This window comes from Lotus japonicus, chromosome 4 (assembly GCF_012489685.1).
Source record: "Lotus japonicus ecotype B-129 chromosome 4, LjGifu_v1.2".
In the NCBI taxonomy this organism is placed as follows: domain Eukaryota; kingdom Viridiplantae; phylum Streptophyta; class Magnoliopsida; order Fabales; family Fabaceae; genus Lotus; species Lotus japonicus.
The window spans coordinates 17593921-17616406 of NC_080044.1; the positions used below are offsets into that span (position 1 = coordinate 17593921).

The following is a 22486-nucleotide window of genomic DNA, read 5'->3' on the forward strand; positions in this document are numbered from 1 at the left end:
TCTGCAAGCCTGATGTTCTTTCAACACAACGTCAAGATGGTGATGGCTGATAGAAGATTCGTGTTCCTTTTGATGTAAATATCCAGCCTTTACCCATACCCGCGTGGAGGAGGTGGAGGGTTTGGAGTTCTGAGTATTGCAAAAGGATTTCATGAAGGAAGGGGAAATAGAAGGTTGGTGGTTCTTGATGAATATCGTGTCTTTGGGTAGTTTATTAGATTTGGGGAGTTCATGGGTTAGAGTTATGATGTTGTGGCATTGGAGTTCTGGGTATTGCAAAAGGATTTTGTTGAATTTCCCCTTTTCAATGATTTTATTTAAATAATATATGAGGTTAATTAGGGACATTAATTACTGGGGTTAATTAATTTTTTTTAATAATTTCAATAAAAAATAAATAAAAATTTCACCTAAGCTCATTAAATGACGTGGTAATGCCACATGAGCTTTCCGGAGCTCTGGTGTTGACCAAACCGGTCGGAAGGACCAAAGCCATCTATTTTACAAAAAATTGGGGACCAATCCCCACCTTTGCTCCGGCGAAGGACTAAACCCATATTTATGACAAAGGATAGGGACCAAAAACTGGATTAAGCCTTTTTTTTCCAATGTGAAAGTCAATCATAAGTTCCTGAAGCTTTAAGAAACTCGATCCAGAATCAATCAAATCAATTTTGGATTACAATATTGATGTTTGAGAGTAATTTTGAAGAATTGATTTTAGACTCAAAATCAATTCTGAAATAAATTAAAGAAAGTAGCTTCTGCGTTGGACATAATCAATCGTGAGATTTTACAATTGAATTTCACAATATTACTTAACAATTTTTTTTCATAAATATGTCCAAACATATACTACTTTATTTGTGCTATAATCACTCTTTCCAAAATTAATTTTATTAAAAATAATTGTGACAACGGCCCTTGAAAAAAAGTATAAATATTGTAAGTGAAAGAATACACGTACAACAAGTGCAGTACTTCTTGTCTAGTGAAAGAAATTACATGTAAAAATGTAATTGGGTTTCACCTTAATTGTCCAATGAAAAGCAAAAGATTTGACTATAAGCAATAGCCGAAAGGAATTGATATACACTAATTGCATATAACCTTCACTGCAAGAATATGATAAGTATGTCTAGCATTTTTGCTTTATGTTGAACTAAAAGTTTACTGTTCCTTTACTATATGAATGGAAGAGATGTGAGTGAAATATGTGATAGGAAATGAAGAAAAAAGAATAGAAAGAAAATTGAATAGAAAATATCAGGATGTACAGAAATAATAGCTGTAGACTTGGGCTTCAAACTACATGCTTTGTTACCTGTTCTCAATTCCTAATTTTCCAAAGGTCTTGCATGTTTATTATTTGAAATTTTCATTTACTTAGAGATGTCACCAAACAAAGATATTCAATCACATAACATGAATGCATAACATTGGATTACATTTATAATATTATATAAATACAATTTGATAACTACAAGGGGTGACACAAGTGATGAATGTGCATTTCCTTAAGGGATTTCACCTAGGCTTCTGGCCCGGGTTCGATCCCCTCTAAGGTAAAAAATAAAAACCTTTGTGGCCAGGGACATCACTACCGTATCATGAGCCAAATTAATCACGTAGGGCCCCTTTCCCTCGTGAAGACTGGTGGTCAAAGGAGAAAAAAAAAAACAATTTGATTATATGTGAACCATTCCGAATTCAGACTATAGGTAATTTATTTTTAATAACAAAGCTATACTAACTCCACTTTTCTCTTCCCCTAATTTAGAAATAGATATCTTACCAACTCCAACTTTCCTTCATTCCTTCTCCCTTTTCTTTCTCTGTCATGCACTAATTTTCCCCTTAGTCCTTCTTCTCTATAAATACAATTCCCCATCACATCACTCATGCAATCACCTTTGAGAACTTCTCTTCAACTTCAACAATTCTTCTACACTTCTTGTCCCTTCAAGTGATACTGAAAGAAACAACAATGGCCAATTCTATGAGCCTTCTCATGCTCCTTTCCTTACTAGCCTTTGCTCCCTTGTGCCTCTGTCACAAGAAAATGGGGGGTTACCTCTACCCTCAATTCTATGACTATTCATGCCCACAAGCTAAGGAGATTGTCAAGTCCATAGTTGCCAATGCTGTTGCAAGGGAAACACGCACTGCTGCTTCGATTCTCAGACTTCATTTCCATGATTGTTTCGTCAAGGTAATTTCTTCCTATGATTCAGTTAACTAAAAGAGAAAATTATTAGTATTATGATCATAACTTTGTGATATTAGTCTTATTGGTAAACTCGGTTATTTAGTTTATGTTAGAGTTGTTTTTTTCAAATTTATGATTCCAAGTTGGTGTTGTTGCAGGGTTGTGATGCTTCATTGCTGTTAGATGGCAGTGGATCCTTTACCAGTGAGAAAGTGTCGAATCCGAACCGCAATTCAGCTAGAGGATTTGAAGTCATTGATGAAATCAAACAAGCACTAGAAAAAGAGTGTCCTCAAGTAGTGTCTTGTGCTGACATTTTGGCTCTAGCTGCCAGAGATTCTACTGTCCTTGTAAGTATTTCTTCCTTTGGCTTTGCATTGCAATTACGTGCATGTTTAGAAATTCTTCTACCATTGATTTTTAAGTCAAAATCAATTCTAGGGATGTAAGTAGCTTGTAGTGTCAGAATTGATTCTGGAAAATGAGAAGTTGATCCAAACATGCTTTAATCTTTCACTACCAAGACTTTCATTGTCAAGTTTAATTTACCACTCTTTTATGTTACAGACTGGTGGACCAAGCTGGGAAGTACCTTTAGGCAGAAGGGACTCAAGAAGTGCAAGCTTAAGTGGCTCCAACAATAACATTCCTGCACCAAACAACACATTCCAAACCATCCTAACTAAATTCAAGCTTCAGGGGCTTAACATTGTTGATCTAGTTGCTCTGTCTGGTCTACTCCTTGAACTTGTCTGCTTCTTGTCTTTACAGTTCAGAAACATTCTTGACTTGTGGATAAATTTTGATTGGCATGATCATCTTTATTCCCTCAATATTTATTTACTTAATAGATTTAGTCAATTGTTGAAGTTCCCTTATCCCTCCATTTAACAAAAAAAAAGAGTTCCCTTATCAATATTATCCTACTTAAAATTCACAGGTTCTCATTTTTTACTAAAAAACTTCACAAACTGATTTATTTAATCATTGTAGACGTTCTTCTTAACAAAACTACTAATCAAAATATTACATTTTAATAAAAATTAAAAAATCTCAATTCAAAATCAAACAAATTTTCATTAATTTTTTTAATTGTATCATATATCAAATTTGTCTAAACCCTAAAATATATGAAAAGAAAATGAACATTTAATGGTTTTATGCATATGAAAATCTAAAGATGGACCAAATTTGTTTAATTTTCAAAGAATGACTTGATTAGTTAAAAAAAACTAGAAGGACCAATGTAAACTCAGGTGGGGCAAAAATCTCAAAATTGTCTCTTCCTTAATTTGATTATGTCTTGCATTTAAATACACTTCCCATGGCTCTGCATGACTGCATCGTAAACAATTTTTGTGTCATTGGTATAGGGAGCCACACCATAGGAAACTCCAGGTGCGCCAGCTTCAGGCAAAGACTCTACAACCAAACTGGTAATGGCAAAGCAGACTTCACTCTTGACCCAAACTATGCTGCTGAATTGCGCACTCAGTGTCCTAAATCAGGAGGTGACCAGAATCTGGTTTTCCTTGACCCTGTCACACCAACAAAATTTGACAACACCTACTTCAAGAACCTTTTAGCTTACAAGGGTCTGTTGAGCTCTGATGAAATTCTCTTAACCGCGAATCAAGAATCAGCACAACTGGTGAAGCTCTATGCTGAGAGAAACGACCTCTTCTTTGAACAATTCGCCAAGTCCATGATCATGATGGGGAACATTTCTCCATTGACTGGTTCAAAGGGAGAGATCAGAAAGAATTGCAGGGTCATTAATTAAGTAATCAACACTTGATAAAGCAATATCATACATCATGAAATTGTACCCATTTTGTTTATGTTTCTTTGGTTTATTCCATAAATAAAAACGATGTTCCTTTTCTTTTCCTTGGTGAGTTGATTGATCATGAGGTCACTTCTTTAGATAACATTCTTGTGTGTATTTCATGAAATTATTTCACATAATTGGTTTATAAAGAAGTGATTGTTTACTCATTACTACTGTTTAGTCGACACTATATTGTGCAGTGAAATTAAACTACCGCATGATGATCAAATTAACCCAGCAAATATATAGTTCTTTTGTTTTAAATTAATCATAACCTACATCAATCATTAGGGATAATATCAGCAAGGTAAGATAAGGTAATGTGATAATCGTCCACTACTCTCACTTTAGAAGTAGTGCATGAACCCGGGTAAATACATGGTTGTAAAAATAGTGTGGGAGAAAAATATGAGACATTTTTTTTATAATATGCTCTGTTTCACACTTAGTTAGTTTTCTTTGTAACCTCTTCCAGCTTATAACCCTTGAAAATGTATAGTTGGGCACGTGACGTATAAGGGGTTGCTAAAATAAAGTCTACCATAAACCACTATGTAAATTTTAAGGTTTTGTGACCATCTTAAGTGTTTCATGTTGTTTTATTTTATAAAATTTAGGACCACTCATGGAGTGTAAAATAATTTTATACCTGAATTACTCTCAACCCCATATCCCATTTCATCTCTATACAGCTCTACCGGCTAGTGCCACTAACACCACTACGACCTCCACCCTTTAGTGTCGCTCCCACCACCACCATCAAAGAAGCCACTATCTCTTGAACCTCAACCACCGCTTCCAAACTCACATTCTTCCAAACTTTGCAACAAATCAACCCAACAACTTCAATTTTTTCAAAAAATATGGAAATCCACTTTTAGATGTTGATAAAACAACATAAAACACCTAAATGGTCCATGGTGGTCCAAAATTTTACAAAACCACAAAATTTACATATCGGTCCATGGTGGACCATTATTTTAGCAAGTCCACCTTTGCCATGACATTTAAAATCAGGAATAAAAACTTTACAACTAAAAAACAAAAGGTTCAATAAGTTTTTGGTCCCTAAACACTATAGTGAGAATTTGGTTTCCGTCCTTAAATTAATTTTTTTGTGATTCTCATCCCTAAACTTGATAAACCGTTTGATTTTAGTCATTTGACCATGTTGACCCTTGATGTACGTTGTTAGCATGTAGGTGACTGCTGACATGTCAGTAAATTAGCAGGTTTAACCGGTTTTTTTTGTTACAAATGCTTAAAGAGAGAAACACAAAGGAAAAAATAGAGAAGAAACGCCTACCCCCTAAGGAAAGAAATCCCTAGACGATCAGCAAGAAGCATAGGAGCAACGCCAACCCGTGGATCATCCCACACCAACATAGAAGACGACGACTCAACACCCAATTTCGCCAAGAACTCCGCAGCTACATTGCCTTCACAAAGCAAAAGGTGACAAAGCACCTCCCAATCCCGCCGAAGCAACTCTTTAACTCGATTAATAAGCGACAAATAGACTGGCCCAATGAAACCAACCCAGCCCACCCAACCCACTAGGCCCATTTACAGTTTCATCAAGAAAAAAAGGGGCAAAAGCGTAAAACCAATCAGCATCTTCTTCGTGTAGGGTTTATGCCCCTGAAATCAAATCACACACACAGTGACTGAAACTCTCAACGCTGTAACCAATTTTCATCATTTCCGATGAGAAATCACGAGTAGTAGCAGCTTCTTCCACCACACATTGCAATGAGGTTCACACACTTCTCACTTCTCCGCAAAACCCTAACACAAAACCCTAAATTCCCTTCTTCTCCTTCGATTCCGCGATTCGCACCAAACAACCAGTCATCGAATTCGAAATCGCAACAATGTCGTTCCCTCTTCGCGCGCAATTGCAGCACCGCCACGCCGGAGAAAGTGTCGGCGATCGTGGACGAGCTCACGGGGTTGACGCTGCTGGAGGTGATGGACCTGGTTGAAGTGATGCGGGAGAAGAAGGGGATCAATGAGCTTCCAATTGCGATGCTGATGGTGCCTGGAATGGGGATTAGGGGTTTGCCGAAGGGTGCGGCGAAGGGTGGTGGTGGTGGAGGAGGAGGGCAAGAAGAGGAGAAGAAGGCTGAGAAAACGGCTTTTGATGTGAAGCTTGATGCGTTTGATGCGGCGTCGAAGATTAAGGTGATTAAGGAAGTGAGGACGTTTACTAGCTTGGGGTTGAAGGAAGCTAAGGATTTGGTGGAGAAGGTGCCTACGGTTTTGAAGAAAGGTGTGACCAAGGAGGAAGCTGAGGCTATTATTGCCAAGCTGAAGGACGTTGGCGCCAAAGCTTCGATGGAATGAATGGAATAAGGTATACAATCTTCCTCATTAATAAGGAGTAACATTGTTTGTTTGAGATGCTATGTTTTCTGTAGAATACAGTGAATTATGTGTGTTTTGCTGTTGCCTATACTGCCCCAGAAGTTTATTTTCTGTGTTTCATGGAATTAAGAATTTTGTTCCGGGACCGGTTTAATGTAAAAGGGATCACAAGATGAAATAAGGAATTAGAAGTCTCTAGCTTATTAAATTAAAGAAGGAATTTAGGTACTAATACACTAAATGGACAATGGACAGTCAGAGCATGGGATAAGAGATCCTACTCAATCAGTCACGTACACCCATTGAACCGGAGTTTAGGGTATTCAATTTGCGCATTAATAGAGATAAATAATTTGGAAGTGGCTCAAACATTTGTGCTCCTTTTTCCTTGGTTGAGGTTTGAGGCTTTTTGATGTAGCGAATTATACACATGGCAATTTGTAGGGAGGAAAGGATAAGATGAAATTGCAGGGGCAACGCTTTCCTAATAACTTTCAAACTTCAAAGCTATTAGGTTTTGTGGGATTAGGGTATCCCTTATTTAGACAAACAAGTCCTAATCATTGTCTATTTTCTTGCGATTTTTTTAATAAATGTGAGTGGATTCCTTCAAATGCTGTGGATTTAACTTTGAAAATAAGGTTGAAGTGTTAGGTGATTGCAGTTCTGTATTCATTAATCCACAGTTATGATTGCCTAGGAATAAGTTCTGTATGGAAAACTGTGACAGCATAAAGTAAGGCGTCAAGTTGGTTCGATGGCATATAAAATAAATGATATTTCTCAATCTGTCATTAGGTAACATAAGCATCTCCGGCTTTATATGTACATATTGTCTTCCTGATAATAGGACATAGAGATATACTATGTACATATAATGTTAACGCCACCAAAGTGTTTTCGACGATCTCAATTTCTAATTAGCATTTTAATATTTGGACTTGCCTAGGGAAAAGACAGGATGAAGAACTTAGTCATGTGTAGCAGCTAGTGCCTCAAACTCTAGTCCTCATCAGCAGGTGATGGAAGGCAATGAAGGTCTTCTCATAATGCAAATCTTTTATACTTTCTTGTTGTTGAAAACACTGGTGAGCACATTATGCTCCTACCTCACTGCCTTTTTCATTGTTATTTCTCCCTTATTTGTTATATCTGGCTCTTTATGCCTTGAATTTTCTTGATCACTTATCAACCAATGTTGTAGAATTGGATTATGACGATGGAATCATTTTTGAACTGACATAATAAACATGCGACTTGCTGATGAAGCTTTATTACCTATTTGTTGTCCACTGAACTACCATGACCTCGCAATCATGTGTGATGGACAACCAGTGTTGGATTACACCCTTAATTGCTGTCTCCTTTTGGCTTCTGTTGTCTGTGTTCAGTGTGTAGTATATTGGTTTTTACCTTTTTATCATTGTTTATCTGATTATATGATGCCTTGAATCCTTGATATATCTCTTCTGCTTGTTTCCTCTTTTCCACATCGCAAGATCGGCTCTCCAGGGATACCTTCTCCTGATATACTGAGAGTTTTCTCGCATGCTGCAATACATTTCCATTTAATACTATTCCTTACTTGATTGCAGTATTGATTGGATCCGTCTCTAGAGTAGAAACTTTATAATTTTGCCCAACTGGTAACTGAAAAGGATTTTCATAGGGGGTACAGCTTTGCTGTTATCTTGATTGATGATTGAAAAGATCTGTCTTAAAGATTGTATTTTTTGATAACTGGTACTAACAAAAACATAAACAAATGTAACACTTACATAATTAAAATAGGTTGTTTTTTAACTATTTAGATAATAATGATTATATCATTTGCATGTTTTTTAACTAGTTTTATTTATGTTTGTTTGAAGAGAGAGAGAAATGAGTGATATGATTTGTGATGTGACAGGAAATGTAGAGAGAAATAAGAAGAAAAATGTGTGGAAATAAGATGAGTGAGAAAGTGAGATGTGTATATATCACTAGTTTTATACCCGTGCCTTGCACGGGGAAATTTATTCTCGATTTTTTTTTTTTTAAATTAGTTGAATGAATTTTTTAATATTTAATTATTAAATACAGTTATGTTCTTTTTTTTAATGTTTTTTTAAAGAATTTTGGGTGTTATTTTGTTAGTTTAGTGTATAGGTTTATTGTGCCAAAAAATGAGCAATTGTTCTGTGGTTGTTTCATATCAATTTATTTTTGGGTGAATAGCACATATATATTACTTTGCACGAAGATTTTCAAACAGACAGTGATTTATTGAAAAATAGACAACCGTGGTAAATATATGAAATATTAAAAATTGTCAAAATGATTCAAATTGACCACCGAGGTCAATATACCCAAAAAAGTAGAAATTCTCAATACGGATAAAGAAATACAAAGCAAAGTTTAGCACAAAGAATATTTATGCATAAGCAACATTAAGGGAATGGTACTACATCTTCTCCACCTTGATCTTCTTCATCATATGTGCACTTATAAATTTGATTTGAATTTTGAAATAACTTGTGGGTCCATGCAAATTTTCAGGACATTAAATGCTAATTTAAACCACTTTCTGAATCTATCTTTCTTTTCGACCTTGAAAAGAAATTCCTTGTGCACCAAATCAACAGTTTCTTTTGGTGGGTGTTTCATGCAGCCGTTCTAGAATTTATTTAAAATAAAATGAAATAAATTAATATATTATGAATTAATTTTTCAATGTAAAAGTGCTTAATTTGAATTGTATCTGTTTACCTTTTCCATTTTATCCAAAATTTCGTTGCTTTTTTTTGTTGATTAGATGACAACTATCGCTATAAAAAATTGTCAAAGTTGCAGATCCAGTATTATCAGCAACATGCATCAACAACTTGTACCTTAGGTAAACATCAATAATTAAACTAAATGTAATGTTTATTGAACAAAATAGGAATCCGCCATGCGTCACCGAATTTGATGGCAGGCATGTCAGATTTATTTATTCAAAATGGAGTTCACCGTATTGTAGGAGTGATGTGCTTGTTACACTTTGGACAAAAATATAGTGATTCATCAAAGTATGCTAATGTGTGACATTTGCAATCATGATAATATCAATCATCTGTGCTCACAATTTTCTCAATCACAGCATACACAATGAATATTGTGCGCTGTAGTAATGAATATTTGATTTAGAATTTTGTTGTAGTAACAACTGTTTGTAATATTAATAATGATAATAACCTATGTATATTTAATACATTTAAATGTACCTACCTAATGACATGCTTTTTCTAAATATGTATGTATTATAGTAGTATTTGTTGCTATTATTTTTCTAAAATTTTATGTGTAGAAAAAACATTAAATATGTTTACTGATAAAAAAAATTTCATAAAAGTAATGGAATTTTGTCCTTAATGTTGTTATCATTTAATAAAAATATCAGGAGTTAAATAAGCAATTAACTCTACCAATTATATATATTTTTTTAAAAAAAGGTAATACAAAAGTAAATGTTTTTATAAAATTATTATTATTAATATGTGTATATAAAAACTGTCAAATAACCGATCTTCAGAATTTTTCCGTTAAATAGGAAAGGAATATAGCATTTTATAATTTATTAAAATTTAATGTATTTAAAAACCAGTAAATATAAAAAAATACGCTTTTTTTTTAAGAATGGCAAAAAAAAATATGTTTTGTTCTATACAAAAGGAAACATGCTCCGGTTTTTTTTATTTATATTTTATAAATACAACTAAAATTATTTAAGGACTTATGTGAGAAAAACATACCGATCTGCACGTAACCAAATTTCCAATGTTTGTGCGTGGAAATAGTTTTAGAAACTCATCTTCTTCAATAACTTTGAAGCTTTCAAGCAGGACATTCATAACTTGAGTAGGGACTGTGTCACACTCAAATAACCTGTAAATAAAGATTATTAGTTGGAATTGTCATTAAAAGTTGTTGAAACGATTATTCAATATTTTGCACGGACAAACCTCTCTGTAGCACTCCGCTTCATGAATGTTAGGATTGAACATGACTTTTGTGCATTTTAACCCAGTAGTTAACAAATATTCCCCTGCAAATTTTTTATTAGTCAGATGTTATTTACATATTAAACCTGTTACTGTTTTATAGAGAAGATTATTTTAGAAATTAGATCAAAGTTATAAAATGTACCTTGATGCCTTGTTACTGCTCCCAGTAATATGATAACAACAACATGTTTGTTATCTTCTCCACTTAGAACTTTATCTAAATTGTTGACAAATTCGTCGTATAACAAACATTTAAATTTTTTCATGCAAAAATAATAATTTAATCGCGCTTAATTTTTTTTATCGGTAGGTAATATTCTTTTTTTTCTCGGTTTTTATGATAAAAGCTAATAACTTACCCTTGAGATTCGATTTCAATGTCTCTAATATCAGTCGCCACTCCGTTCCACTCATATCCTTGATAGTTTCCGACGTGCGTAATTTCCCCCATGACATCTATTTTCATGTTAATGTAAATGCTTGAAAGTGATAACCTACGTGAATTCATTTGAATCAATTGATTTACTTACCAACCAAGTATCTCTCATCGAAGTCATCGTTAAGAACACCATGCACGTTGTCAAATTTCAGCTCACGCAAAGGAACCATACTTTCATCATATTTAAATATCATTGTTCTATTCAGCAAGTGTATCTTATATTGGTGTCTTGATGAACTTAAAGCTTGGAAGTTATGCTATACGAAAAAATATTCAAAGCTGTATACTAATCCTTCATTGATTCTTTTTGCATGACATTCTGAACTGCTTAGCCAACATTCTGCATGTGTTGTTTGATCCTACAAATGGTGAAGGTTCATATCGATGTAAGTTTCTGAAGTAAATTAAACGGTATTAGGATAATTAATAAAAAAGTCGGTGTTTTTTGTTACTAACCTTGTGATCCATCAATAACAGATTATAGGTTGATGGTGGATTTCCTTCCCCTTCCGCTATTGTATTCCACACCCTGATGACTCTGACAACAATATTCCAGTTTTTTGTTGTAGGATTTATTTGGTCAAGATTACTGACGTGAGGATTCATGGTGTAATTTCTTAGAAGAAAATGAAAAAATATTGTGTTGTAATGGAGGAGACTTTGGTGCTATGATATGAGTAAGGAGATACATATATAGATGTTAGCTCAAATGATGCAATCCAATCAGCCTATTTTTTGTGGTTTTCTTTTTCTTTTTTGAATGTTATCACACGAAACTTATTTTTAGTTATTTTTATTTTTTTAAATTATAAGGTGGAAATTAGGGTTTTATCATTAAATTCGAGTATTTACTTTTAAATAATAAATGGCCGTACGTTTTTGCATTAAATTTGGTACCTTTAATTTTAAATAATATGATGAAATATTTGAAAATTTTGACTTAGAATTGATTGGTAATAAATTTATTTTAATTCATTTGACTTAAATGTATGTTGTAAAAGGAAAAAAAACGTGATTGATTTTTTTTATTAGTAATTATTACTGAATTAAATGTTGTAAAACGTTTTTTTTAAATTAAGTCAACGAATTAAATTTTATTAATATTTGAATTTTTTGACTTATAATTAATTGATGATAAATTTATTTTAATTCATTTGACATAAATGTATGCTGTAAAAGGCAGAAAAATGTGATTGATTTTTTTAATAGTAATTAATATTGAATTAAATGTTGTATCACGCTTTTTTCTTAAATTAAGTCAGTGAATTAAATGTATTAGTTTGTGATTTTTTTTGACTTAGAATTAATTGGTAATAAATTTATTTTAATTCATTTGAGTTAAATGTATGCTGTAAAAGGCAAAAAAACGTGTTTGATTTTTTTAAAAGTAATTATTATTGAATTAAATGTTGTACTACGTTTTATTTTTTAAATTAAGTCAACGTATTAAACGTAATAATTTGTGAATGATTAATAATTTAATTAAAATGATGGTAATCATGGCATTTAAAATATTTTGTAAATTTACAATAATTAAAATAAATGATGGTAATTAATGTATTTAAACTATTTATGTAATGGAGAAAATTATGATTATTTATATTAAATGATCAGAATTAAATTTTTTATTCATTAATACTGCTTTAAAACTATTTTATTTGTATTTCAAGAATGGAAGATATTTTATTTCACTATTAATCAATGATCTTAAAAGACGTTTAGTTGACAACAGTATTTTAAAAAACATTAAACGTGTTTTATTATTATTATTTTCCTAAAAGTTATTATTTCAATAAATTTGTTTGTAATTAGTGACTAATTCTGTTTTAAAAAATTGCGTGAGATATGCTATTTAATTTTGTTATTATTTGAGAATCATTTATTTATTTAAAAACCATTTAATAGATGTTTTTAAAGTTTTCCTTTGAGAAGGAAATAGAATATAGAATTCTTAAAACGTAATGTTTTAAAATGTATTTTTTTGAAAAGATTTTATAAGGTATTAAATATAACAGCTAATGTAGTTTAATAATTTTGCACTAAACACCGTATAAATAGGCGCATTTACACATTAATGACGATCAATTAAAAACCCCTTTTTTGAAATAACATTTAATGTGTTTTCAATATTCATATTGTAACTTTACCTAATTGTTTTTGAAATGTACCTAACGTAATTAACGCAGATAATTTAGTATAATTAAATTATGTAATTAAATCATTGTAATTAAGGATATAAAATAAATTGTTTCATGAATTTTTAAACATCAATCAACGGAATTAATGAAATATATTTTTAAGGATTAATTTGGAAAATAATTGAATGTAATTAATGTAGTTAAACTATTTTTTAATGTGAGAAGGTATGATTTTTAATAACATTATATGACAATCAAATAGGAACGTATTTTTTGAAAAGGTGTTGAGAACAACATTTATTGTGTTTTAATAATTTTGCATTAAAAACCGTGTAAATAGGAGTATTAAAATCTCGAGTACATTTTGTTAATTTTTGTCTATTTGTGATGTCTCATAAATATTACTGTCATCCATAATTTCTTTGACCGCAGAATTAGTTAGGTAGTGAAGTGAATTACTTCGGTAAAATCAACATCCGAGAAACATGTAAATTCCTTCAGAGACTTTCCATTAGACTGTAGATGGTTGTCAATTTTTAGAAGAATCGGTTTCTTCAATGCATGATCTTCTATAATTAAATATGTAAAAGATAACAATAGATTAAATTAATTTCAAAATGTGTTAGATGAAAGACTGAAAGTTGGAATCATACCTGGTTGCGTAAGAGTTCCGCGATATTCATGTTGAATGTCGTTAGCCAACAGTTTCCAAGTGATATTCCATACGTGATCTGGGTTGTTCATAATATTTGTAATTAATAATGAAGCAAATAGCCTTCTTAATTCATTTCCAGAATGATGTTCATCTGTAATGATTTCACTAACTTCTTTGATTGCATTAATGTATTCTTGATCTCCAAACGTTGCTGTAGATGGACCAGCACTAACAGGGGAATTCATTAGGGGCTAGACACGAACATTTGCCGTGAGAGAAAGTTTTAAGGCGCAGAGAACTAATTTGTGAAAAGATAGAAACATGGTGTGGCTTTATAAAGCCTTATGAGAAGAGACTTTAAAGAGACTTTGATAAAAAAAAACCTACCATTTTTTTAGAAATTGCAATTATGAGAGTAATTTAAAATGTGCAAAAGTTTTGTTTGACATTAAAATTTCAGTTTTATTTAGAATACTTAAATTATCATTATTGTTTTTCTTTTTTCTAAATTCAAATTTTCATTTAATATGTCATTAAATTGTTTGATTATTCCAAATTTGAAGACTGATCTTAGGCCTTTTTATGAAAATCATATTGAATGTCATTAAATAATTTAATTTTTGTGCATAAATTAATTAATGTATTAAACTTCTTTTATGCCATTAAATTGACTGCACATTATACGCATTAAATTTATGCATTAATGTTTTTTTACAGTATAATTTCAAATTTGATTGGAATACCTAATTTGTCATTATGCATTGATTTCATTTTTTGAAAATTTAAATTATTTCAATTTTTATAACATGAAGACTTTATTAGTATTAATGTTAGGTTAATTTCGTATACACAATTAAAGGCTAATTTATTTTAAAGTTAATCCGTTACCTATTCATTTAATATTAAACGTCTTATTTTAGACATTTTTTGAACAATTATTGTATTAAAGAACAATTATGTGTATGAAAAAACGTTTTTTTATTAAAAAGGACATGGATAGTGTTATTAATGTTTTTATCTTTGAATAAAATTTGATTGTTACACTCTAGTTTATTAAAAAACATTTTTTTAGTTTTCATTGTCTTTGTTTTACGTGAGTTTACCCAAAGAACCATGTCCATTCTTGGAATGAAAATGTCTGAAAATGTCTGAATATGTCTGAAAACATACGTCCATTTATATAAGATATTTAAGCACAAAGAACCATGTTCCAAGAATAACCACTATTAGTCACGTTCCATTGCATAAGTTTTTGAACTTCTGCATAACAGTCAAATCACTGATTAATAGAATGAATTTTTGAAATTGCAGAAGGCATATTTGGAAGCATTAGTAGTATAAAAGCCGTAAACCAAAAATTAAATACTTCTGCTTAATGTTTTTAAACAAACCCATTTAGACTATCGGTTTCGGGATTTGAGAGGGGAAATTAACACGTAAGTTTCATAGAATACCTGGATTTGTCATGTAAACTGATACATTGAATTCCTCAGCTATCTGTATCAATCGAGAATGAATTTGTGCCAGTTTTTGCTGCAATGGTTATTTTACATATCCGCAAAATTGGACATAGAGAAGGGAACAGGTTGTTGTAAATGAATTTAAATGACCGATTCATATACCCGGCGCTCAGCAAGCTCTCCTTTTCCTGAAAAGTCCACCCTAAACAAAGCAATCATTGAATCTACAGTCTGCCATCAGTCAATTTTATTAACTCTCCATATCCCATAATAAACCAATTGAAGATAACTGTGTTCAGTATCGGTAACATCACACCAAAAGTCTGAATGGTTCTTCAAACATTTTAGCGGCCAAAGCATGCAGGAGGTTGTAGTGATGCTCATAAGTGTAGGCACGAGCATAGATAATCTTGTCATAAATAGATAATGGTAAGCAGTCAACGCAGAATTATTTCTTTTAAATTCCACAATTGAATGATCCAGGAAATAGAGGAAACTTACATTATCCAAAAACTATCAAATAATGCGATGAACAATTATATATGTCAGGTAGAAGATCCCAGGCGGAAACATGATTTTCATCTATAATTTGAAAACTAAGAATAATATCAAACAAATCATTGCAATTAATTTTGGAATCAAGAAATGAATCAAGTGTATGAGTAACCATGATCATAACAATGAAGTCGAGCTCATCTTGGTGTTTAGTGTAACTATGATGTATGATATGTAATTTGTGGTTAGGTATAATATTGGGAAACTATTGTGCATCTTTGACAGGGATAACTGGGTCTGCAGAACCATGAACTGCAAGGCAACTGTGATACATCATGTGGTCTGAGATTAGCACTTATTCGTGATGGTAATTTCAGATTCAGAGTTTTATAAAAAAATGTTGAGGTATGTTTGATTTGGATGGAGAAGGATGGGGAAGGGAGAGCTTCAAGCATTCCATGTTCAACTTTATGGAAATTTCAAGCTTCTACTACTTTTGAAAGATTTTAAATTGCCCAATAAAATGGAAGTACAATCATTCTATAACCCCCTAACTCTCTTCCATTCTCTTCCTTATCCCTTTAGTTTCTCTGTTTTCATTCAATACCAAAGCATACCTTTAACAGAAGCAAAAAGGATTGTGCTAGTGTGTATGTGAAACCGAGACAGACTCGTGGAAGTCTTCAGATGCATCACAATATAATGAAGATAAAATGACAGCATGAAAGATGTTCAATAAAAAAAAATTGAAAACATAATCAAGGTAAAGAGAATTACTGTATCTTCATATGGAAACCCTCAGTCCACCTTATTAGATTCCCAGGTGCACTTGCTTTGTTTGCTTCACTGGGAATGAGAACGTAAAATCCAGCCAAGATATGTCTTCCTCGGGGTGGATGAAAACCTTCAGGTTCTGAATCAACAAACTTTGCAAGAGCTGCTACTATAAAATCAAATGGTTCCTGAAATAAACCGAATGAATGTATATCAGAGTGTAGGCAAGCTTAATACTCTGATAGATTTTCCCTCAACAAACTTACCTATGAAGTACCGGTGATGGGGTTCAAGTCAAAACTACAGCAGCAAATGGAGGCTAATCAAGTCAAAACTACAGCAGCAAATGGAGGCTAATCGGTGATGGGTTTTGGGTACTTCGCCATTGACTTTGCTACATTTTGGGTCCCATTTAAAGCATAATCAAAAACCAACATCCTTGTAAACGGAGTGCTCTCTCTACAATACCCCAGTAATTTTCCAGTATTCTCATGATTTAGCCTAGCCAATTCTGCCACCTGAAAGAAATCAATAGCATAATAAATATTTAAAAACTTGGACAACTATTGTCTGTCAACTCTTGTGTGCGGTAGTTATTGGAATGTTTCCATTTACCTCTCTCTGAAAATAGAGTTCAACGTACCCTGTCCATTGCTCCTCCCTAATGCAGAGGGAAATTACACCAATCTCAGGCCCACCTTTCATGGTCCCCTTGTAGACCACACTGTCTGGTGAGGACCCTATTATGTTGCTGAAGTCTTCACATGCCACTTCAAGATCTTGTCTGCTATACCTTCTCACATCCTTTAACATCTCAGGGTCTGCACATTAATAAAGCCAAATATGTTAAAAGCGGCTCAAGAACTATATGATGTAAATAGAAAAGATAATACAAAGAAAATTTACCTATATAAACTGTCATATGATCTTTCTGGCTTGCAGATTTTTTCCAAGGAATAACGATAGCTGATTTTTTGTTACACCTCTGGAAAGCAGCGAGAACAGCAACCAGAAAGAGAGAACCGACCATAGTTCCCATTACTATTTCTATAGCTAAAAGCCAAGAAGGTTTTGATGATCCATGATGCTTGGGCATATGTTCAGTAGGTTGGTGGTTTGGGTTCACCACTGGCTGACTCTTGGCAGGTGAAGCACCAGCTATAAAATAATAGTTCAGTGTTATTTACAAAATTAAGAAGGAGCAATTCAAGGTAGAGAGTGTCATCCAGTGTATACTGGATTTGACATAATTCACATTATTTGCAAATATTACATAGATTCATTTCCAAGTCCCAACACCAGGTTGGGTTTTAGTAAAGGAATACAAAGTGAATCCCAGTGAAAGCCACTTCACAATAAAGTCGAGACTGAGCTCACTTCATTTCTTCAGCATGATTCAAATTTTATGAGATGTCTATGAAGACACACCCTAAAGCATACCTTAAATTTTGAATGCTAAAAAGGTCGCGTCACACATACCGCATTGCATCGAAGGCCGCTGCTTGATGTCCTTGCTCTGCAGGCAGTTCCCTTGATAGCTTAAACTGTTTGACAGAGTACATGTTTTCTAAATATGGTCGAAGAGCAGAATGGCAATTGACCAGGGAATCAGAAAAGTACCTTTGAAGATTCTCCAAGCATTTTGGTATGCTACCAACTAAGAAATTATATGAAAAGTCTGCTACTTTTAATTGAGACGAATTACAGAAGCCAGTTATATTCTCCTCTGATGCATACCTGATGAAATTATCGAGACAGATTAATAAAATTCAAAGTTTGATAGGTGGAACTGGGCATTTTAAAGACTTAGTGCTAAGCCTGACTATATGCTTTTTAGCCATAGCAGTTTTGAATCTCCCTAATGCAACCCCTTTGGATACTGAATGGCTCCTATAAAGAATAGGAATCCTCAAAACCAAACCATAACAATTCAACAATAAAAATTACACTCACCATTCTTATTTGAATCCCATAGGAATCCCATTCTTATTTGAATCATAGTTCCGGAGGCAGCGTACCACTCAACCCGTTGGACTGCAGGTTTCTACCACAATGCTTCATCGGAGCAGGCTGTGAGAGATGTGATTGAAGGGAAGAATGGTTAGAATCTGCCGTGGATAGGAATGAGGCCGGGAGGGGCGATTTGGTTCATGGAACTTTGATGATAGGAACGCACTTCGGGACTAATTCATCCGCTCCCATGCTGCCATCAATTCTATGCCAAACAGTATACCCATAAACATCCCAGAAAGAAAACCCATTTTCACAGACTCAAAAAAGGAACCGAAAATGCACAACCCAAAATCCTACATGAAATAGAAGCAAATTTGAAGAACCCAACTAAAAAAAAATTAAATTCAAGCTAAAAATTGAAACTTTCTTTGAAATTTGAGAAAAAAATACTTACAGATTATAACTTTAGTGGCTGAACAACAACCTGGAATAAGATTATGCAGAGAGACCAAACGTAGCAAGCAGTTTTAAGGTTTTACTCCCTCCCAACGTTTGAGGCTTCAAGATGCGATTGGAAGGGGCCATGAGAGATGCGATCGAAGAACTCATGAATTGGAAGGGGCCATGAGAGATACGATTGAATGAGAGCTGCGATTGTTGATTTCGGATTCTAGGGCTTTTGAATATGAAAATCAAAGACGCTGAGGAAATTCTGGAAGAGATGAACTTGAAGGTTGAAACGCCAGAGGATGTTACGCTTATGAGAGAGGGGATTAAGGAGAAATGAGTGAAGGATTAGGAAAAAGGTGTAGGATAAGAAGAATGAAGGATTGAGTGCCATGTAGGATTTTTCATGATATTAACCAATCAGTAGATGCCACGTATGCGATGACTGTGCTGAGATCTTTTCCTAAATGTATATATTATGGATGGATGGATGTGTAGAAAAAGGTACCTGTTTATCAAAGTTGATGTCATCTTCATCACCATAATCTTCAAATGTTTGAAGCAACTGAGGATTTCTTTTTTATCCGTTTTCCTTTTCACTTCAGAAAATTATTCATACCTTAAAGCAACATAGGAAAAAATTAACTAAGGAAAACATCAAAATCAGTATGAAATTTCAAGGACTTAAGGCATTAAAGAGTGGCATAGAGCCACAAACCCAGCCAGTTGCATATATAACATATAACGGTTTAAACCAAATATACCACACCACCACACAACCAACAAAATAAAAGTTTAAATATAATAAGATATATAAATATTGGGGTAGCATTGAATACTGAAGTCTTGACATATGAGCACATAAGGTAACTCCCCATATCAAAGTGAACCATGATATAAAACCTTCAATTGCAAAGATATAAGAAAAGCAAAAATTAGTGATAAGAAAGAGAAAAATAGTTCATCACCACAATCTTGGATGGATAAAGAAAGGGGAAAATAGAGAAACTGATGAGGGAAGCTAAAAAAGAAGGGAGAAACACACCCATAATGATTTATAGTGTTCCTTTCCCTTTCACCATAAGATGGCTTTAATGTCAAAACTAAAGGAACCACCCCTTTATTGCTGATTTTCTGCCTCATCTTCATTCTCTAAGTAATACTGAGCAACAATATACAACCTCAGTCCAAGCTACAGGAATTGAATGGATTCATATTAATAAGCCATATTATATTTGTTGACCTGTTAATTGTGTAGAAGCAGCTGACCTTAATTTTGCTAGGAGTAGTGCTGACCTGGTTACCATAATCCTGCAATGGCAAGAGCACACACATGCATAAAGGAAATGCTCACACCCTCCACATCCTTGATTCTTTGAATGTTTCTTTGAAATATGAATGTAGCGTGGCCTAAAAAATTGAAATCCAAAAGAGACTTTCAGCTTAAATATATAGCCTAAAATATAATCCTCAACCTGAATTTTCATCTCTATAAAAATTCAATAAATTGAAGCTTGACAGGGGGAGTAATTTAAGGTAAAGGGAAATTTGAATTCAAAATCACTAATTAATAAGGCAAGGAGGTTATTTAGGGTGAGAGTATAATTTTAAGGCTTGATAAGGGGAGTAATTTCAGGTCAAGAAAAAATTCAAATTCAAAAACACTAATTATTGAGAAAAATAATAATTACAGTAAGACAACTAATCACTTAATTGATGCAGATAAGACAACTAATCAACAATTTCAGCATCTAATAAGGAAATGAATCAATCACCTAATTTTTTTGAAAACGAATAAAATAAAAATCATGCTTGAACATACCTGAGATGGTGATGAGGGAATAATGGCAGCCGAGGATTCAGACCTAACCTGCTGTGAAGATGAAATTAGGGAAGATAGGCCGTGGAGACGATATCTGAAAATTAAGAAATAGAAAACCCTAAAGCAATGAAAACAAAAAAACCACAAATCAATTAAGTCCTAAATCAAGAAATCAACATGAAAATACCTGAGTCATCGCCGTGCGCCGTGGAGAGTAGGGAGACCGCGAGAGATGATGCTCGGAGTGGCCATGAGTATGAAGATTCAGATTTCATGGTTTGAGAATGGAAACCTGCGACTGATAACGACACTGCTCGCAAACAACGGTAACAGAGGTGACGAAACGGAGGGAGGAGATTATGATAAGTTACTGAGAAGAACTCGTTGTAGATAGAGGGTTAGAAGAACAGAGTGTGAGTGAAGATGAATTCAGGTGAGAAGTGATATCAGAAAAAAAGAAACCCGTAGCCTTTTATCTTCCAGAGAGGAGGGAGAAAATTTCAAAGGAGGAGGGCGCAGACTGAGAGGAGCTCATTCACGGAACGGAGAAGCGGTGGAGGAGGGCGTGGGTGAAGAAAAACTGGAAGAGATGCTGATGAATGAAACGGTAGAGAAGGAAAAGAGATGAGAGAGGGAAGAAAAAGGCGTTTTAATAATTGGTATTAAAGAGATATGAGTGTAGGTTAAGAAAAAAAGTGTAGGATAATAGGAATGAAGGAATGCATGCCACGTAGGATTTTTTCTTATATTAACCAATCAGGAGTTGCCATGTCAGCGATGACTGGGCTGAGATCTTTTTCTGAATATATATACTATGGATTACTCTATATACCACCCAGGAAAAATCATCAAGTAGTAATCAATCACTATGGCTGATTAACCATATTTGCTGCGCTAGTTGTCAGCTAATTTAAAGTTTTAAATCTTGTAATGTTAAGTTTTGTATTCTTGTCATCACGTTAGCTTTTGTGTATATTGGACTGAGCTTGTTAGAATAAGGGACTCACCTAGGGGCCCGCGTATCCTTGTACACCGCTTATACCGCTCAAGTGGAATAAAGGTGAGGGGCGAGCGATGGTGGATGGAACCCGCTAAGGATAGGCAAAGAGAAAGTAACCGCCCAGAGGCGGGAGTTACACTTGTACAAACTCTTGGTCCGACCGATTATAAGGCCAGAGAACATATTGTCATGCTTGTGTGTCCGTTTCTAACGATGTGGATTTTTTATTCCTTATATATTAATTTTTGTTTCCTACATGGAGCATAAAAGGACAAGAATAAAAAAAAATCATCTCATCTGGCATCTTCATAACTCTTCCCTTGATCATGAAAATGAAGAACCCGGATCAAAACCCAGAATTTTAAAGAAAGAAAATTCAAAAAGGTTTCTTTCTCCATTTTGAAAACCCAGAACCTATCTTCAAAATTTCCAGAACCTACCTCATGCAAAACTAAAAAATTCCTATGACAAAAATAAAAAAAATTCAAAACCATTTAGAAAACCCAGAACCTATCTAAAAATAAATACCTTCTAAAAAATTAGCTTTAGTGAAAGACAAAATGGTAATTAAAATATAAATATTTAAAAATTAAACATTACAACTAGCATTAGAAAGCTCAAATTCATGAGCATGGTATTTATAAATGGATCGGTTGGTTCAACAGTTCCGCCAAGGAACAAGACTGGTGACCGGTCCAAAACGCTTAAAAAATTATTTATTTCATTTCAAAAAATATTATTGTAATTTTGAGTCCAAGTTTACTTAATTTTGATTATTATAGTATGTTGAAATAATTGTTCTTTTTTAAAGAGAATTAATTTTTAGAGTTTCTTAATTATATAATTTCACTTAAACTTTTCTATTTATTAG

General features: G+C 33.4%; 3 protein-coding genes and 1 long non-coding RNA gene across 22 annotated transcripts; 2 read left to right on the forward strand and 2 right to left on the reverse strand.

The window, feature by feature from the left end:
* The first annotated feature begins 1891 nt into the window (after positions 1 to 1891).
* LOC130715425 (peroxidase 72-like) lies at positions 1892 to 4099 on the forward strand. 2 transcript variants are annotated; one of them, XM_057565522.1, is made up of 4 exons: positions 1892 to 2212; positions 2368 to 2559; positions 2777 to 2959; positions 3583 to 3731. In XM_057565522.1, the coding sequence occupies exons 1-4, from the start codon at positions 1988 to 1990 to the stop codon at positions 3595 to 3597; spliced, it is 615 nt and encodes a 204-aa protein (XP_057421505.1). In that variant the 5' UTR covers positions 1892 to 1987; the 3' UTR covers positions 3598 to 3731. The 2 variants fall into 2 exon arrangements, with proteins under 2 accessions (XP_057421505.1, XP_057421504.1); XM_057565521.1 differs by having other exon boundaries at positions 1893 to 2212; positions 2777 to 2942; positions 3583 to 4099.
* A 1555-nt stretch (positions 4100 to 5654) lies between these two features.
* Positions 5655 to 7675, forward strand: LOC130715270 (uncharacterized). Its single transcript, XM_057565350.1, has 2 exons — positions 5655 to 6396; positions 7357 to 7675. Exon 1 carries the CDS (start codon positions 5793 to 5795, stop codon positions 6384 to 6386), a length of 594 nt encoding a protein of 197 aa, XP_057421333.1. The 5' UTR covers positions 5655 to 5792; the 3' UTR covers positions 6387 to 6396; positions 7357 to 7675.
* Positions 7676 to 10180: 2505 nt separating this feature from the next.
* LOC130709984 (uncharacterized) lies at positions 10181 to 14212 on the reverse strand. The gene is made up of 5 exons (XR_009010249.1): positions 13835 to 14212; positions 13663 to 13740; positions 11328 to 11409; positions 10391 to 11230; positions 10181 to 10313 (listed from the first exon to the last, which is right to left on the reverse strand). It is a non-coding gene; the product is annotated as an uncharacterized LOC130709984 (long non-coding RNA).
* Positions 14213 to 15085: 873 nt separating this feature from the next.
* Positions 15086 to 21255, reverse strand: LOC130709983 (probable LRR receptor-like serine/threonine-protein kinase At1g63430). 18 transcript variants are annotated; one of them, XM_057559125.1, is made up of 12 exons: positions 20803 to 21251; positions 20616 to 20709; positions 20063 to 20203; positions 19839 to 19985; positions 19302 to 19412; positions 18014 to 18130; positions 17873 to 17937; positions 17300 to 17551; positions 17009 to 17214; positions 16660 to 16911; positions 16397 to 16581; positions 15086 to 15533 (listed from the first exon to the last, which is right to left on the reverse strand). In XM_057559125.1, exons 5-10 carry the CDS (start codon positions 19334 to 19336, stop codon positions 16747 to 16749), a joined length of 840 nt encoding a protein of 279 aa, XP_057415108.1. In that variant the 5' UTR covers positions 19337 to 19412; positions 19839 to 19985; positions 20063 to 20203; positions 20616 to 20709; positions 20803 to 21251; the 3' UTR covers positions 15086 to 15533; positions 16397 to 16581; positions 16660 to 16746. The 18 variants fall into 18 exon arrangements, with proteins under 18 accessions (XP_057415108.1, XP_057415105.1, XP_057415121.1 ...); XM_057559138.1 differs by having other exon boundaries at positions 15124 to 15326; XM_057559131.1 differs by having other exon boundaries at positions 15124 to 15533; positions 15626 to 16581.
* Positions 21256 to 22486: the final 1231 nt, after the last annotated feature.

Bases quoted from the DNA above. Each gene is read 5' to 3' on its own strand.
- LOC130715425 (XM_057565521.1), top strand. From the start codon at position 1,988: ATGGCCAATTCTATGAGCCTTCTCATGCTCCTTTCCTTACTAGCCTTT. The intron at 2,560-2,776 runs GTAAGTATTTCT...TTTATGTTACAG, and splicing joins CCAGAGATTCTACTGTCCTT to ACTGGTGGACCAAGCTGGGA. The intron at 2,943-3,582 runs GTCTACTCCTTG...TCATTGGTATAG, and splicing joins TGATCTAGTTGCTCTGTCTG to GGAGCCACACCATAGGAAAC.
- LOC130715270 (XM_057565350.1), top strand. From the start codon at position 5,793: ATGAGGTTCACACACTTCTCACTTCTCCGCAAAACCCTAACACAAAAC.
- LOC130709983 (XM_057559125.1), bottom strand. From the start codon at position 19,336: ATGGTGATGAAGATGACATCAACTTTGATAAACAG. The intron at 17,552-17,872 runs GTATGTGTGACG...ATTATTTTATAG, and splicing joins GCGGCCTTCGATGCAATGCG to CTGGTGCTTCACCTGCCAAG. The intron at 16,912-17,008 runs GTAAATGGAAAC...GATTTCTTTCAG, and splicing joins AACTCTATTTTCAGAGAGAG to GTGGCAGAATTGGCTAGGCT.